General features: G+C 47.0%; 1 protein-coding gene across 2 annotated transcripts; it reads right to left on the bottom strand.

The window, feature by feature from the left end:
- Nucleotides 1–6: 6 nt before the first annotated feature.
- On the bottom strand, nt 7–12,663 carry LOC140322633 (activated CDC42 kinase 1-like). Of its 2 annotated transcripts, XM_072399189.1 has the most exons (12): nt 11,474–12,663; nt 8,556–8,852; nt 8,318–8,470; nt 7,927–8,204; nt 7,667–7,793; nt 7,448–7,594; nt 3,237–3,331; nt 2,876–3,040; nt 2,732–2,802; nt 2,195–2,589; nt 1,485–1,580; nt 7–419 (listed from the first exon to the last, which is right to left on the bottom strand). In XM_072399189.1, exons 2-12 carry the CDS (start codon nt 8,799–8,801, stop codon nt 297–299), a joined length of 1,896 nt encoding a protein of 631 aa, XP_072255290.1. In that variant the 5' UTR covers nt 8,802–8,852; nt 11,474–12,663; the 3' UTR covers nt 7–296. The 2 variants fall into 2 exon arrangements, with proteins under 2 accessions (XP_072255290.1, XP_072255289.1); XM_072399188.1 differs by lacking the exon at nt 11,474–12,663 and having other exon boundaries at nt 8,556–10,558.
- Between the last annotated feature and the right edge of the window lie 5,346 nt (nt 12,664–18,009).

Below are 18,009 nucleotides of genomic sequence, written 5' to 3'. Positions count from 1 at the left end.
AAAATTCCCGACTATTTCAACAGCTATAGCACGCCTATACCTTAAAATCTGTACGTGATAGGCAAATTCTGAGTTCAGATTTAGAATCAGCACACTCGATATCATGTAAATCACGTGTTATTCCCCGTAGCAAAATGTTTCTGACCTCTCCACTTGGTCACAGTATAAGAAGTCCTTAGTATGTGCAGTCGGAGTCTTGAATGAATGGGCAGTCCCAAGAAGCCATGTTCCCCGGCACCATCCTACTGATAGGAGTTCAGCGTCGCTCCACGTGAAGGGCACCCCCATAAGTCTAATTAGTGAGAGTTCCCATGCCGCAGGGTGGAGTAGGAAGCCGCTTCCAGGTTCCAGTTGTACTTCTCTAGGATTCGGCGGCACTCCTCCTTACTGTATTGGCTGATGTTGTGCAGATGGACCACCTGGAAAGAGAGGAAAGTATTTTTATGACATATAGAGAAGATCCTTCCATCAACTAGCACCAATTCTAATTCCTAATTATCAGAACCGAGATCTGGATCTTTTCACCAATCCCACCTATAGAATCATTTCATTCTGTTCTTCTATCTTCCCTACTACCTATGTGCATTTTAATACCTGTAGCTGCACATACATGACCTGTACATACATGTCCCGTGTACATTTTGTATCCATCACATGTGTCACCTATAGGTGGTCAGTCGGTGGACACGGCGTACAAAAGCAGATCTACCACTAAACTGCAGACAATTAATGCTACAGATTTTATTTTTTGGGAAGATGGGGGAGGGGTCAATAAAATACACTATTGCCCTATTGGGGCACATACAGGTCACTATTGCCCTGGCTGGAGGGCAGCGTGTCTGCAGACAATTTCACACAAACCAAGGTACTTCTAGAGCCAGGTCTGGAGGTGTATGAATTGAGGGGTTTGTCAGTATACTGGTAAAGGGTCCTTTGAACCCCTTACCATGGCACAAGTGTAAAAGAAAGGTATCTGCTATAAAATAATTATTGGAAATAAAGCTTTTTATATAAAGTGATGGCCCAATAGTGGTGCTGAGGGCTCATACCATCCAATATGGCGGTGGGCAGTACCATCCAGGAAGAAACTTCTGTGACCTTCCTGTTCCTTGTCTCTATGTATATCAAACTTCATCTTTAAATTGATCCTGGCTTCAGTCCAGATTTGGACCAAGCATACAAAAGAGGGGAATTTTCAAATCTTTGTTGTAGATCCGTGACACTGGAAGTATTATAGGCAGTTTGGGAATTAGTCCTTCCAGAATAATCTGGGATTGCAAAAACTTCCAAACTTTTCTGGGTCCGGTCCTATCCCAAACTTTGGATACCTAAAATATGGGCCATTGAAATAATAGATGGTGCCGGCATTCTGGCTACCCTCCATCATTACAGGAATACTTGTGTACTTCATGACATTCCCATTACAAGGATGAAATTATAACTTTTAATTGAGAGATTTGAGCAATTCATTAGGAAATCATCACCATGAGATAGTGCACAGCCCGAGTCACATCCCCTCCGAAGAAACGTAGCGCTTCCTGGCACTTTTCTGATGTCACACCAGGAACGAGTGACTCCACCTGCAGCAAAGTAGAATATATATTATATGGGTGCAAAGACAGAGAAACATTTGGTACAACATTCTACTCATCAATATTCACAACATTTCTGACACAGAGGTTCACCAAGATCCCTGACCACCATCCAGTCGTCTAGATATCAGGGATAACGGCAGTTCCTAGTTTCCTACCATGTCATGGTAAGTCATGTGACTCAGTTGGGGTGTCACTGTGAGACCTCAGCTTACCACGAGACATCTAAGTGACACAGCTCTCACCCTTGGGTGTACATCTGTCTACTCTTAGTTCCTTATTTCAAGATAGATATCTAAAACATGAACAAGTCTTTGAAGGTTTAGTACTTCTCGGTTGGGGGTGGTGCAAGTGTTCCTATCTTTCCTGAATTGTCATTTTAAGGTCCCATTCCTAATTTCCTGGTCCTCATCTCCTTCTGCCACTTTAACATCACACAGAAGACTAAAGCTAATGTGTGGCAAAAGATGGTCAAGGGATCTTATTGGTGTAGGAAAATTGTTGGCCATCAGAACTCCAGCCTAAGCAAGCTTGACTTCTTTATCCAACTCTCCCGCCATGACCCAATATTGGATGGCGCATGGACCACTCAGTGCCCTCACCTCTCTGATCTTTCTTTGTAGTTCTCTGTGTGACATCTTATATTCAGAGGATTTATGTTCAGGTGCCATTTGAGGAACAATTAGGATCTCGTTTGAGCACGAGTATGAGGCAGATGGACATGTATCTTTCTTATTGCACATCGAGGGCTGGCCGGGGTAATGCATAGTGGGCACAGCCAGAAAATGATCTTTGGATGATGTTGCTCTGGGATAAGCTGTACAGTTGGGATTTTTCTGTAGCCTCGGGGGCTGGTCACTCTTTCTTCTTAAAGACAGCTGACGAGGCAGAACTACTTTGCACTCCATATCTCTTCTACAAGGCTTGGGTGAGGGCTGGCTATGGGGTGTGCTGCTGAAGTCACAGTCAGAGAAGTTGTCCAGACTTCGAGACATACCTGTGGTGTAAATTTGGGAGAAATGAGAAGAGGAGAAAGGACCAAAATAAATGAAGTCGAAGGAGGATTAGAAAAAAGGGAATAACGAAGAGAAGCCATGCAATGGGGAGCAGGTGGGATGAGTAAATCCCCCCACACTTACGCCGTGAACGTCGAAATGTCGCTCGTCCCTGACTGCACCTGTTTGGATTTTCCTTTGCTCTGACTCTCATGCTGAAAGAAATAAGCACTCATAAGTATAAGGGAAGCACCATTACCTGCATCTGTCAGTGGTGGAGAGACTTACTCTTTGTGAGGGTCAATATTCCCGAGAGAAAGCTTTTCCAGGCTTTTGGACAAGTGAATGGAGTTGGAGGCATGTGCAAAGTCTTCTGAACAGATGGCAGCAGTAGGGAAAGATCCAATCTTAAGAGTCTGCTGGTTCTGTCCTTTCCAGAGCTTAGCGTTTAACCTGTGGGAAGAAATGTGGAAACATCTCATCTAACATTAAAGTAACCATAAAACTATTTGCCCCCATTGCCCTGTGCAGATCGAGCAGACAGTTGAAGGGTAATACACAGTAAATGGAACAGAAGGTGAATGATGGATGAATAACATAGAATGACCAGGTAAGTACACAAAGGTAGTTACCATACATTGTGCCTTACCCAGCATCAATGACAGTGACCATGTCCCCGGCTTCCAAGGACAGGAAGGAGGAACTGTTGACTTTCTGAAGAATTCGTACCTCTAGGGGTTTCACCTGGAAAAGTAAACAAATGTTTATTAAATAATTGCAACAAAGGCCATATGATGAAAGATTAAGAACAGGGCCGCAGGGCTTAGTGGTCTCCAGAGATGGCCGCATGATTCTCCTGCTCTGGCGGCACCAGCGAGTTTTCTGACGGTTAGCGGGCACCTAACCTTCTGTGATGGGCAAATCTAAGAGATCTAAGGGCGGGAGGCTTCCCCCCACCCCACCCCAACACAGCACTAAAACTCCTCTCAGCCCTCGATTCGGGCTTTTATCGGAGACGCTCCCGCGGCTCCTTAGCCTTCCAAGATGGCACCGATTCCTGCTTCTCCCCAGCACACGTGGCTTACAGAGGAGTCTCCGGCTGCACACCAGGCAGCAGCCCGGGTTGGCGCCTCTCCCGATTCAGCAGGGAGTTGGCAGATCCCCTTTGATCGTGGAGCGGAGGACCGGGAATCAGAGGACCATGTTGGGGTGAGTTTTGCCCCCTCATCTGGGTATTCAACCTCTCCTGGGACTCATCAAGATGGGGGGATCTCTTACTCACCTGGTGCCCCATATTCCCCCTTAGATGACACTGGCCTTTGGACCGGAGTTGGCCTAATCTCCTATGGAAGGGACAGTTAGGGGCACCCATGGAATAAATGGATCAGGCCCCCACAGGATGAATAGAGATTATTTTCCCCCTTTGACCACCCATCGCAAACCCCTGGTCCATCCTACCTGAAACATTTTTCAGGGACCCATGGAAGTCTAGAGCCACCACAACCTCACAAGCAGGGTCCAGGACATGTGGTTGATGCACTATATTTCCCATGGCAGCAATACATACAGATGTTGCCCACTAAGGCTGATTTTCAGCTACTGATATCTGAGGTCCAGGCAACCTTCCGCACTGAAATTGGGGCCCTTCGTACTGATCTGCAGTCCCTGGCTGGGTGAGTGGGGGATTTAGATGAATATTTACACCAAGCTAAGGGGGACATTGAGGTCCTCACACGCAGATCTCGGTACTATCATTTGAAAATCAGGGATCTCTACTGTCACCTAAAAGACAAGGGCCACAGAATAACATCAGAGTTTGCAGTCTACCAGAAGCCACCGGTACCTCAGACCTGAAATTAGTATTGCAGCCTTTCTTCTTGGCTGCTGCACGGTATATGCACAGATTGGAATTTGATGGGGCTCCCCTACAGCTTTTCCAAGACTTATCTTGGCACACAAAGACGCCCTCTGCGGCCATTCCTCACCCTACTCCGGGACAATCACATTCCCTACCACTGGGGCTTCCCTTTCAGCTTGACAGCCTGCCATGAGGGGAAATCGGCTGTTCTGTGCTACCCGGAGGACTTACCTGCCTTCTGCCGAGATATGGGAATTGTCCTGCCCAAGCTTCCTGGATGGGAGACTGAGGATCTTCTGCCTCTATTGCCCCCACCTTGGCAGGTGGTCATGCCCAGGAAAAGTTCAAGACGCCAGGTCCGGCATTCCCTTCTGCCTCCTCTTCCTCGAGACAGACGACAGCATTGATTGGGCCTGGCCCTAACTTCTTCATCGCTTTTTTGATTTTATGCTATTATCTCCGAGCCCAATGCTGCTCTGTTCTACAATTTGATGCTTACCTCTTGCTAATGTTTTGCCTTCGCTCATCATACAGTACTCGAGATTGTTACCGTTTACTGTAACAGAATTTGTTCTGTTTGGATATACTTCAATGGCAGGCCTCATTACATGTTGTGATTTACCTGGGGGGTCATGATCCCTAGCCTTGACCTGTTTTGAAATACTGCTAGTTATTATGACCTCTTGCCTTTTACAGGCTGACAATTGGTATATATTTGACTTATTGCTCTCTCAGGGATTGTTACTCTTTGACCTGATGTATAGGCTTCTGCTTGTGTTTTTGCCTAGGCCTCCAATTCATATACCTTAAACTTCTGCTGATTACTAAACTTTGCTATATGTTTGGCGTGCTATCTCCATGATACTGCCTTCATATGCTGTGCTCTATATTTACTTTCCTATAGACGTTCTCCGGTTGCCCTGTTGCCCCTTGGGGGGGTCTCGCACCGGGTCCGACATGTCTGGGCGTGGTGGGGGGCTCTCTCTCTGGGCTCATTTGCGGCTTGATAGCTGGTGCCAAGTATTTCATGATGACTAGCTATTTGTCTGGTGGTTGTTCTGGAGATTGTTGGGTCTTCGACCCCTATAAGGGTGCTGGTATACCTGTTCCCTGATGACCCCAATATTAAGGGTGTCCCAGTAAATGGATCCTCCTATAAAATCCTGCTATACGCAGATGATGTCCTGTTACTACCCTCCCGAATTTATGGGATGAGCTACACACTTTTAGCACTGCCTCAGGTAATAAGGTAAATTCATCTACCTTACGGAGGCCTTACCTCTATATTTACCACCCTTACAACTCTCAGCATTGCGAGATAGATACTCGTTTCTGTGGGGGGATCATTCATTGAGTTACTTGGGCACTCCGATCACAGCTACCTAAAACCATCTATGCGCCCGTAACTTTCCTCCGCTATTTCAGGAGGAAATACAATTATCTGGACAAATAGAAGGGGCACTCCTTGTCGCTTTTGGGATGTATTGCGTCTGTAAAAAGAATGCTTTTACCCAAGCTCCAAGTTTATTTCAGACCCTTCCAGTCCGGGACCCTATTTCGACCCTGGAAAAACTACAAGCTGTTTTTTTTTATTTTATTTCTGCACATAAGAGACATAGACTGTCCAGGACAGTGGTTTGCACACCCAAAGATCTGGGAGGCGTAGGGGCAACTCATCTCCGCTATTTGCCCTCATGGACTAAACTCCTCCAGTATATGCCGGGAGTTGGAAGAGGTTTGGCTTGCCCCTCTACATCCCAATGTGATGGTATGGAGCTCCCCCATGTTACAGACCTTCACCGATGGTGTTTATGAGAAATATATGGAGAGCCTACAAGTCTAAGTATGGTCTCTCTGTACTTACATCTATTATACACCCCTGATACCCGACAGTCTAACCAGATCCATGTGGCAACCATGGCTAGAAAGACGGCTTTTTCATATTCAAAATTTTTGCATCCTGTGGAGAAGAGATTACTCTCCTTTCCGGAGTTACAGGAGAAATTTGACCTTCCACAAACCTCCTTTTTTGCATATTTTCCGATCAGGCGTTATGTCCTTTCTCTTCAACAATCGCCCTGATTTCAAGATTTACTCAAATAACTACCTTTGGGAGAATATGTACAGCTGGTCCTTATGCCAAGGGTCGAATCTCCTCCATTTATTGCCCACCCCATGTGTCTGCACGGGAGACTTCTGGTAAATTTGCTTACATGAGCACCTGGGAAGCTATTTTGGGCGGAAATCTTGACAGGGAGCATGGGTCTGATATTTGGGAGGCACCCTCTGTAAAGGAAACCTGTACAAGATTTTGTTTCGGTGGTATCACACACCAGGTGTGCTCCACAGGCTGTTTCCAGAGGTGGACCCTAATTGGTGGCGATATGTGTCCCAACGCGGGACTCTAGAGCATATCTTTTGGTTTTGTCCCATTATACAAAGCTATTAGGATAGAGCCAATCAGCTAATTGGAGGAGTGACCCAACAAAGATCCCCCCAGGATCCACTACATTATCTGCTGGGTTTACCGTTTACGGGTCTTCCCATATTCACATCTAAGCTCATCATACATATCTTGGCGGTGGCTTGCACCCTAATTTCCATCAAGTGGAAGTCCACTCTACTTCCCTCTCTAGAAGACTTGTACGCCTGTATTCAAGATGTTCGTTTGATGGAGTACCTTACTGCTCTACTCAGGAATAACGTGGCTAAATTTGAAGGGGTATGGGAACCATGGGATGTTTATTATGCCCAATTATAGGTTTTGGGTTAATTTGATCCTGTGCACTCCCTATTCCCAATCGCCTCAGTGGCCCCCTTTCCTCCCCCTTCCATTTACCAGATTAAAGTAGAGTCCTCCTAGATCTATCACATATTAGAGCGCAATATCAACTTGCCTAGTCTGAATCCAATAGGATGAAATGATTGGGAGCCCTCTAGGGGGCAGTATTGGAGGCAATCTATTCAGAAGTACAGGTCAATATTTGAGCCAGGTCACTCACCTCTTGTAGAAGGCTGATTAGAGTGGTAAAATTTGGTCTCTGCTTTGGTATGTACACCCAACATTTCATCATGACATTGTACAAAGCTGGAGGGCAATCATCAGGACATTCCAACCGCTCATTTTCTTTTTCAATTAAAGCTAAAATCTGAAAAAATGGAGACAGAACTTTCAGAACCAGGCTGCCGATTGGTGACATTCTACAAGATCCGTACATTACCTGTCTCCCATTCAGGCCAAGCCAGGGCTCCTGCCCATAGGTGAAAATCTCCCACATGGTGACCCCAAACATCCAGACATCTGTTGAGTGTGAAAAGTTTCCAAACTTCAAACTTTCTGGTGCACACCTACCATGGAAAGGGAAAAGGCTGATTATTGATTCATACCTTCCAAATATAACACAACCTTCGCTCTGATTAGCCTCTCACTCCCCCCACAATATAGAATAGATCCCAACAATTTACTGAGGTTCTTCCTCACCATGCAAATGGTATCTTGCGGTGAGCAGACATGGTGTAATGGTTGTCATCGGCCTTTAGTATCCTGGTCAGTCCAAAATCTCCAATCTTCACCAACGTTTCATTAATCACCAAGACATTGCGGGTTGCCAAGTCCCTGTGGATAAACTTGTGGGTCTCAAGATAGCTCATTCCAGAGGCGATCTGAATGGAATATAACCACAGGAGCTGCAGGGAGTACACACCATTATAAGAGTGCAGGTGATGGAGCAGGGATCCGAGGGGTGCCAACTCTGTAACCTGAGAAACAACCGGGACACAAAAGAAATTCTAAATATATAGTGGTACAAATTGTGTCCGGACAGACTCATAGCGCCCCCTTCTGTCTGTGTCACCCTGCAGGAGGTACGCACCATTTTCATTGGCTGGGTCAGGACAACCCCGTAAAGTCGGATGAGATGCGGGTGATCCAAGGCATACATGGCATTCACTTCCTGCAGAAAATCCTGGATGGCCTGAGGGTCACAGCTGGCATCAGCACGAAGGGTTTTCACTGCAACATTCACCTATAGAGATGTAGTGAATAATTCTGAATTGATATGATATGGGGATTGAGAGGGAAAGGCACAAATAATGGAAGATGATACTCACCGCTGTCCCATTGGGAATCCTCCAATCCGCTCTGTGGACAACCCCGAAACAACCGTCCCCCAGACGCTGCATGAGGTGCAGGTCCTGGTCATTGATCAGACACGTCAGGGAGCAAGGAGCTGAGCAGGGAAAAAGAGGGTTTGTGGGAGATTGGGAAATGGGTGATAGGGAACGGGGTGATATGGAAGAGGGCGATAGGAAAGTGGGGGTCAGGGTAGAGGGCGATAGGGAACGCATGGAGTCCATGGTTTCTCGATAAAATAGTGAATAGGTTCCTGGTCTTCTCACTTAGAACACCTAAAGGACAGGAAATCAGACAATAAGAAAGGTTTAGTCTCCTCTGAGTCATTATTTCTGCTGATAATTCAGCTTTGAGTATAATAATGAATGCAGATAGTGTGAATACCCCCTGATATCAGCCTCCTATTCTCCTCCATAGAAGCACCAAGACAGAGAGAGTGAAGCAGCATGATCACCCAATCAGGTTCTGCCATGGTGCTGGTGTGGAGTGTGGGGGGGATGACCTTATTAGTCTGCTCCTGCTCCTGCATTGCCCAATCACAGCATGGGGGAGGGAAGGTGACCAAGCTGTGTTGATTATTTGCTGTAGCAGGAAGTCAGTCTGTGCTAGGTGCAGAGCTTTGTAAATCTCAGAATGGACAGAATTACAAATCCATTGGGGGGTAAAACAATTGCTTCTGGGTTACATGGATTGAAGGTAAAACCCCGGTGGTGCCAGAGGTTCCATCATATCCAAGTCATATATACGTGTGTCCGGTCAGAAATAAGACTTGATGTTATCCCTACATCCTCATCCTGGTGGTACTATGGAGTCACTGACCCACAACAAGCATGCAGCCAGTAAAGCTAAGGGCCTGTCTGGTCAGGGAGGTTGAAAATGAGTGGAAGGTGTCATTCTGATCAATGCCCTCCATTCTCATCTATGAGGCTGTGTGTCTGGAGCTTTTCTATAAAGAATATACATTGATCTGTATCAGCCCAATGGGCCCCTTGACTGGCTTTGGGTCCCTTGGAGCAGGGATGGGGTATGATTGGAATTAATTGCTGTTATTGTTGCTTTGGTCTTATTGATGTTTGGGAAAGGTGCGGTATTATTTAAACTGCGTTGTTTGGCATTGTGCCCTCGGGCACCACCCCTTTGTATCTGTTCCAAATCGTATTTCGGGTCCTCTGCCAGTATTTGGCTTTTACTCAACCTGTAATTCCAGGAAGACATCTGGGCGTAGGACAAAGAAGTTCCTGCACAGCCTAATTTCCTAAGAAGTTTTATTAATAGCGAGGGGGGTTGTAAATATCCATCGTACTTCCATGCGGCATCATACAATTCACCACGGGGTACTAAGACAGTCCCTCTTCCCCAACAGTCCTTGCTCTGTCATCTACACAATTTGACATCTTACAGCCATTACCACTTAACAATTGTCTGCCCTCAGACGTCCAAGGGGTTGTGTGTCCTCTCAGTGTCCATTGGTAAAACCAACATTTTCAATTTAAAGTCCCCTCCAAGGTTTAGTGTATGTCATTGCCCATCGTAGTATAACCGACCCCCAAAAACTCAAGCTGTGCTACATCCCCTGGGGTACTGATGGTTAGCCATATCTGCTGTCTTCTCCAAGGCTCCGCCGTGCAGTACCCCAGATCTGCTTTTTTGCTACTTTTCTAATATTATAATCCCCACCACCAGGAAAAACCTAGAAAGACGTAGGATGGGCCAGTACCCCACCACTGGGGAAAACCTAGAAAGATGAAGGATGGGTCAGTACCCCACCACCGGGGAAAAACAGGAAATATGTAGAATGGGCCAGCAGCCCACCACCGGGGAAAAACAGGAAAGATGTGGAATGGGCTAGTACCCCACCACCGGGAAAAACCTAGAAAGACGTAGGATGGGCCAGTACACCACCACTGGGGAAAACCTAGAAAGATGTAGGATGGGACAGTACCCCACCACCGGGGAAAACCCAGAAAGACGTAGGATGGGCCAGCAGTGTGATCTGTGCCGTGCCCGTCCAGGGAAACCTGCTCTGCAGAAAGAATGATGCTTCCCAGTAATTGCAGGGTCAGGAGAGTTGAGACAGGGCAGGTGCAGGTGGAACAGGTGTGATGTGACTGCCAGGACTCCCTGTGTCTTATAGCAAGGAGGAGGGAGCTGTGTGGGAGGCAAAATGTGGGCTCTGCTTTCGGAGTTCTACACTAATATGTGTGTACCTACCATATCCGTCACTTATCATTGTGCCCTCCCTAATATCCGTGTCTGATATCATTGTACCCACACCTCAGTATGTTATTGTACCCATACCCTTACCTACTACCTGTGTCTACTATCATTGTGTGTGTACTTACCATATCCATCACTTATCATTGTGCCCTCCCTATTATCTGTGCCTTCTATCATTGTACCCTTACCTACTGTTTGTGTCCATCATTGTCTCTGTCTACCATCTTAATATATTTTGTGCTTCCCTATCCACAAGCCCTGTCTACAATCACTTTACTCTATCTTCCTCCATCATTGTGCTTTTACTCACTATTATCACTGTCTATTAGTATACCCCCACCTACTACCCCATCTATCATTGTCTTTCACCTACTATCTTTCTCTACTATTAGTGTGACTTCTCTACTATCTTTGTCTACTAACATTGCGTGCATGCTTATTGTTCTGCTCTCATTGTGTCCTTCCCTATTATCCCTGTTTATCATTATATTTGTGTCTGCTATCATTGTACCCCTAGTACCCATATCTACCCCTAGTACCCATATCTGTCCTCTTTCATTCTTCCCTTACCTGCTATCTCTGTCTGTCATGGTACCCTTACTCACTACCCCATCAGTCATTCTACTATTACCCATGAAGGGTCATACACAGAGCTTTGAATCAAAAGATTGGGACTTACCACTCTGTTTAAAAGTTCCGCCACTTATTGGGGTGACCATCAGGAGAAGTGCAATGTAAATATCTTTATAAATATCTTTATAAGAAGATGTATAGAGCCACAGCCCCTAACCTCTTCCTTTCTCCAGTTGGTAAAGTTAGCCATTGGTTCGGGGCATGTGACTTGAATACTGAAGAGCAGCTAAGGTGAGAACACCTTTTCTTCATATATACAATTCAGTGTTGTCACCCTAGGACAGGGTGTACCTGGCAGAATCACCACATCCATGGGTCGGTAAACTCGGCAATCGGACATTTTTCATGATAACTATTATTTTTACTTTACAAATACACTGCTGTAAAATAAGATCTGAGAATGTTCCCTTAGTGAATACACAGCAGAGTTCCACTTTAAATGAGGTTGTGTCCCCATGTGGCTCCTTGTGTGTTTTGTGTGTGTTGTCACGGTTTATTTTTATTATTACAGAGGTAACAAGTTTCGGCCTCTTTGCTGCGGCTTCAATGAGTATTATTGTTGGAACAATTCCATCTTCTCTTCACACTCCAGAGTTTCCTCAGAAATTCCCAGTTACACTTCTAACTCTTCTATGGGACAAAGTCAGGACTAATGGAGCCAATAGGGATAAAGTGTGGTGATGGAAGAGGGGGGAGATTGGGGGAGAGGGCAGTATTGGAGGGGCTGAAATGGAGCATTCAGGGAGGTCCTGGTAGGAGTTCCAACACAAGGCTTCCATATGCTGGACATGAGCATACGGGTCCCACCTCACCTTTACAATCTGATCCAGATGGGCTGGCTTGGACCATGTCTGCCCTGCAGCAGTGTCACCTTCCCTTTCCTGACCACTGCACAGCCAATGAGGTGATGGTGGTAGGGAGTTGTAGTAGTGGATGGGTCCCTAGGATCCGTAAACATCTTCTCTCCAACCCTGCTGGAGATTTCTCAGGGCTGCAGCCAGCTCCCTTATTTGGGAAAACTTTTCCTATCCTCATGATTCACTACAACCAAACAACTTTTCACTACATGATTCACTACAACCCCAACTACAACTAACTGTTATCCTGGAATCCAGTGACTGGTCTGCTTGTAGTCAGAAGCATTACTGGTATGGCTTAGTCCTCATCCATCATTTCCCTGCTGGGTCCTCACCATTGCTCTGCTTGGTCCTCACCATTGCTCTGCTTGGTCCTCGTCATTGCATCATTGCTTAACTTGGTCCTCATAATTGCTCTCCTTGTGTCACGGTAGCTGCAGGGCAGGATGGTGGACCCTCTGTGTCACCAGCTTAGTTGGTAGAGACGTGCGTGGGACGCAGAGTCTAAGCAGCTGCCCAGTTTTCACCAGAGCTTCTAGAGGTGAGGGTGTTGTGCTGCCGGCAACTGTCAGGTTGCGGCCCCTGTGCACGCCGAGGCAGGTGACTGCTGACAGGCAGAAACAGGATGTGGTACCAAAACAAGGGACAAAGAATAGTCAGGCAAGCGAGGTCAGGGCAGCGATCAGGAGAAGTCAAGCCGAGGTCGATTCACAAAACAAAGCAGGTAACAGGAACCTGGAAGCAGAGCCAAAGGAACTCCTTGTTCAGGCAACTTCCTGTTGCTATTCACTTCCTTTTAAAGGCAAGTCATGTGATGGATGGAGGCCAAGTAACCTGCTGCATCCTATCCTGCAACCAGAGGGGGTCCTGGAGACTAGAGTTTGGGGGTGTTCACACCTCCACCAGCAGGGGGAGCGCGTCAATGAAACACTCTAGTCTTCTGAAGTAATGGAGCAGCTGACTGGGAGTCACATGACCTAGACCAGGAAGTGAGCCGAGGAGGTGATGCCTTAGCAGAGCAGCAGGGCAGCAGAGTGTAAGGTGGGTGACACTAAAGGGGTTACAGATCCTCTGGTCCTGTGGGGATCTGTGACAGTACCCCACTCTTAGGGCCCCTCCCGGGATTCTGGGAAAATTTTAAATGAAACCTCTTGAGGAAAAGAGGAGCATGAAGATCCTTTAGAGGGACCCAGGAACGTTCCTTAGGGCCGTAGCCCTTCCAATTGACTGTATTGTACAACCTGCTGAACGCTGTCAGTGGTAGCAGCTACAGCAGGTACATCAGAAGAAGATGGGACTGGAGGAGGGAGCTTGGGGTGACAACCAGAGACAATGAAGAAGGGTCTCTTACCCATGGATTTGTTGGAGTGGTTTGCAGAAGGTCAGACCAGTTGTCTTGCTTGGAGCTGACGTAAATACGGAGATACTGTTCTAGAGACTGATTTATTTGCTCCGTTTGCCCTTTAGACTGAGGGTGGTAGGCAGACAAAAAGTCCAATTTGATCTCCAATAGTCGACAGAAGGCTCTCCAGAAGCGGGATGTGAATTGGACCCCCCGATCCAACACAATGTGAGATGGCATCTGCTTTAACATTTTTTGAGCCTTGGCGATAGGTGAGTATAAAAATCTAATCTAGAGAACAACAGCGCCCATCTGGCTAGCTGGGGGTTCAAGCATTGAGTAGTCTGTAAATACTGCAGATTCTTGTGATCTGTGTAAATGGTCACTGGATGCCAATCTCCCTCTAGCAAGTGGCGCCATTCCTCTAGGGCAAGCTTGACTGCGAGTAACCTACAGTCTCCAATGGAGTAGTTCTTCTCAGCGAGAGAGAACTCTTCGAGAAGAAACCGCAGAATCTCAGGTTGCCTGAAGCATTCTTCTGTGATGGGATTGCGCCAACTCCAACAGAAGAAGTGCCCACTTCCAAAAGGAAGAGATGAGAGTTGTCAGGGCGCACCAAAGCAGGAGCTGACGCAAAGACCTTCTTCAGTGATTGAAAGGCTTCCGGTGACCAGACCTTACAATTGCTCCCCTTCTTTGTCATAAAAGAAATTGGGGAAATTAATGTAGAATAGTTTTTAATGAATTGACAATAATAATTTGCAAAGCCAAGAAACCTCTGAACTGCCTAGTGGTTGAGGCCACTCAAGCACAGCCGAAAGTTCATCAGGATCCTTACGTAAACCCTCTGCTGAGACGATGTAGCCTAAAAATGGGACCTCAGAGGGCTCAAACTGGCATTTCTCCAACTTGGCAAAAATTATTTTTTCCCGAAGCCATTGCAGGACTGTCTTGACATGATCACGGTGAGTAGGCAGATCCCTGGGGTAGACCAGGATGTCATCCAGATAAACAACCATGCAGATAAAGAAGAGATCACGGGTATTGAAGGCAGTGTTCCAATTGACCCCTACAGGATTGCGGATCAGATTGTACACAGTTGCCCCTTGAAGTCAATCAAAGAGTTCAGAAATAAGGGGCAGTGGATACTTGTTCTTGATAGTAATCTTATTTAAACCTCTATAATCGATGCAGGGACTTAGGGAACCATCCTTCTTTTGCACAAAAAAGAACCCAGCACCTGCTGGTAATAACGATTTGTGAATAAAGCCCCTCTCTAAATTCTCACAAATATATTCTGACATGGCAACTGTCTCAGGGATGGAATGAGGGTACACTCTACCGCGAGGAGGAAAAGAGCCAGGTACCAGTTCAATGGTGGAATCATAAGGACGGTGCAGTGGTAGCGTCTCAGCCTGTTTTTTTGCTAAAAACCTCAGCAAACCCCCGGTATGGTCTTGATAAGCCAGGCAGCAGGCAAGCAGCAGAAGAGCAGATTTGTTGGACAGAAAGTAGCCTGGGAAGACATTCCTGGAAGCAGGTGGCACTCCAAGCAAGTAACTCTCCTGTACTCCATTCAAAAACCGGAGCATGTTTGCGGAGCCAGGGCAACACGAGCAGGGCAGGATAATCTTCTCTGGGGATCGGAAGGCTACGGTTTCAGTGTGTAAAGCCCCAAGCTTCATGGTAAGTGGCACTGTGGCATGCTGAGTTCTACCAGGCAGGGTAAGATAGGGGAACCACAGGATTGTACTGTGACACCATTTGTTGGTTCATAAAGTTTCCGGCAGGGCCGGAGTCCAGAAAGGCCTGGGACCAGAAACAGTGACCCTTGCATGAAGTGGCTGGTCCCTGCGGTGACAGTCGAGCTCAATCTATTTGCATGGGTTCTACAGAGGAGGGTTCTGGAAATTAGGAGCCAATTTTATAGGACGACGGACTTTGAGTCTCCCGCGCTCATTCCTGGAAACAAATGACCACCCGAATGCAGAGGGATACCAGGTCATTGGGTGTAGACAGCAAGTTCATCTTTGATATGGCTTGCGAGGCCCTGCCAGAACTCTGCCAGAAAAGCTTTGTTATTTCACTTCAACTCTGTTGCCAGTGTTCGAAATTGTACTGCATACTGGCCAACAGAGAGAGAGGCCTGACGTAGATGACGGATTTCTAATGCCGCTGAGGGGGCTCAACTAGGTTTGTCGAATACCCTTCGAAAGTTCTGCAGAAAGGTGTTGGAGTCATTTAGAACAGGATCCCCCTTCTCCCAAAGGGGCGATGCCCACCCCAGGGCCTCTCTTGTCAGGTGGGAAATGAGATAGGCCCCCTTGGATCCTTCTATGGGGAAAATCCAGGGTTGCAACTCAAACTGAATTTGACATTGGTTAATAAATCCCCGACAGAGCTGGGGTCCTCGAAGTAGCAAAGAGGAGTGGGGATCCGGAGCGTGGAGTAGGGTGGCATGGAGGCTGGGACTGTAGCCGGATCGGGAGTCACAGAAACAAAAGCTGGAGTTGCAGGAGCTAAGGTAGGAGACTGGTTAATGGTAGATTGGAGCGCATTCAGACGTTCATCACACCTCTGAAGGAAGTCCACAAATTTAATCTGAAGAGGCTCCTGTTTTAGAATCTGTTCACACAGGTCCTTCATGGAATCAGGCAACGGAATGTCAGCTGGGCCCATGCCCTGAACAAACTGTCACAGGGCAGGATAGTGGACCTCTGTGTCACCAGCTTAGTTAGTAGAGACGTGCACAGGGCGCAGAGTCTAAGCAGCTGCCCGGTCTTCACCAGAGCCTCTAGAGGTGGGAGTGTTGTGCTGCGGGCAACTGCCAGATTGCGGTCCCCATGCACGCCGAGGCAGGTGACTGCTGACCGGCAGAAACAGGATGTGGTACCAGAACGAGGGACAAAGAATAGTCAGGCAAGCCAGAGGTCAGGGCAGGCAGTGATTAGGAGTAAAAAGTCAAGGCAGCAGTCAAGGTCAAGCCGAGGTCGATACACAAGGAATCAGGAACAAGAGACGCAGACAACAGAACCCTGGAAGGAGAGCCAAAGGAACTCCTTGTTCAGGCAACTTCCTGTTGCCATTCACTTCCTTTTAAAGGCAGGTCATGTGATAGATAGAAACCATGTGACCTGCTGTATCCTATCCTACCACCAGAGGGGGTCCTGGGGGCGAGAGGTTGGTGATGACTGACTAGGAGTCACATGACCTAGACCAGGAAGTGAGCTGAGGAAATAATGCCTTAGCAGAGCTGGAGCTGGCAGCAGGGGAGTGTAAGGTGGGTGATACTGAAGGGGTTACAGATCCCCCGGCCCTGCGGGGATCTGTAACACCTTGTTCCACATCATTGCTCCCCTTCATCCTCATCATTAATCTGCTTGGCCCCTTTATTGCTATGCTTGGACCTCATCATTGCTTTGTTTGGTCCCCATCATTGCTCCCCTTGGTCCTTAGCAAATCTCTGATGTCCTACCACTTTCCCACCACAACTGTTTCAGTAAATGACTTCTTTGTATTTGGGAATTTTATACATATGATGGGGGGGTTGGATTTAGGATTTGTTACTGAGGGTCAGGGGGTAATGGGGATCAGGATGACTGGTGGTATGGAGGACCGATGAGGGACAGTTCCCTGATTGCCTTGTATATGGTTTAGACTCCATAAATTGGAGCTTCTCCGGGGACTGTGTGACCACTGGACAACCACAAGAGCTCCCCCATCACCACATTGTTCCCCCCTTTAGTATTGTGTAGAAGCCTCATATATGGCCGACTTCCCCATTCATCATCAGGATGGAGAACTCCATGAACTGTTTTCCAGAAGAAAGAGACAACTTCGGTATTGATTGGACAATTGCCCCACACCAACCAATCTTCTCTCACCTTCTACTCCAACAATGGGTAACCTTGGGGTAACATTAACTTCTATCCAAGAGAGAATGGGTTGTTCCCCTAAAATGTTAGGGGTAAACCCACATAACTTCTTGCACCCCAATCTTAGGAAATCACAGGAGTAGAAATGTGAGCTTCGCCCTGCAACCACCCATCTGGTACACATCAAGAAGCTGCCAGCTCCCAATTACTTCTTGCAGCATCTGTGCCCTCAATGCTGGCAGCAGGCCCAGGCTTTATGTCCTCAGGCGGGGTACAGTGTTTTCAGAAACCTTGGCATGCCATCTAGTGCTATACATTCAGACTACACCACGGCTTGTCCGTATTTATTTTCCTTAATCCTCTGGAAGGAACCCGAGACTAAGAGGTTCCTCCTGGTATTTGTGTGGCACCTTGATTCTCTGACTCAATTTTACTGCCTCCGGTCTGTCTGCAACCTACTCTGACCTGTCTGTATAGCAAATACCACCCTCCCTGTTCCTTGTAATTA

This window comes from Pyxicephalus adspersus, chromosome 2 (genome assembly GCF_032062135.1).
Source record: "Pyxicephalus adspersus chromosome 2, UCB_Pads_2.0, whole genome shotgun sequence".
NCBI lineage: Eukaryota > Metazoa > Chordata > Amphibia > Anura > Pyxicephalidae > Pyxicephalus > Pyxicephalus adspersus.
This window is presented reverse-complemented; position numbering and strand designations above follow the sequence as displayed.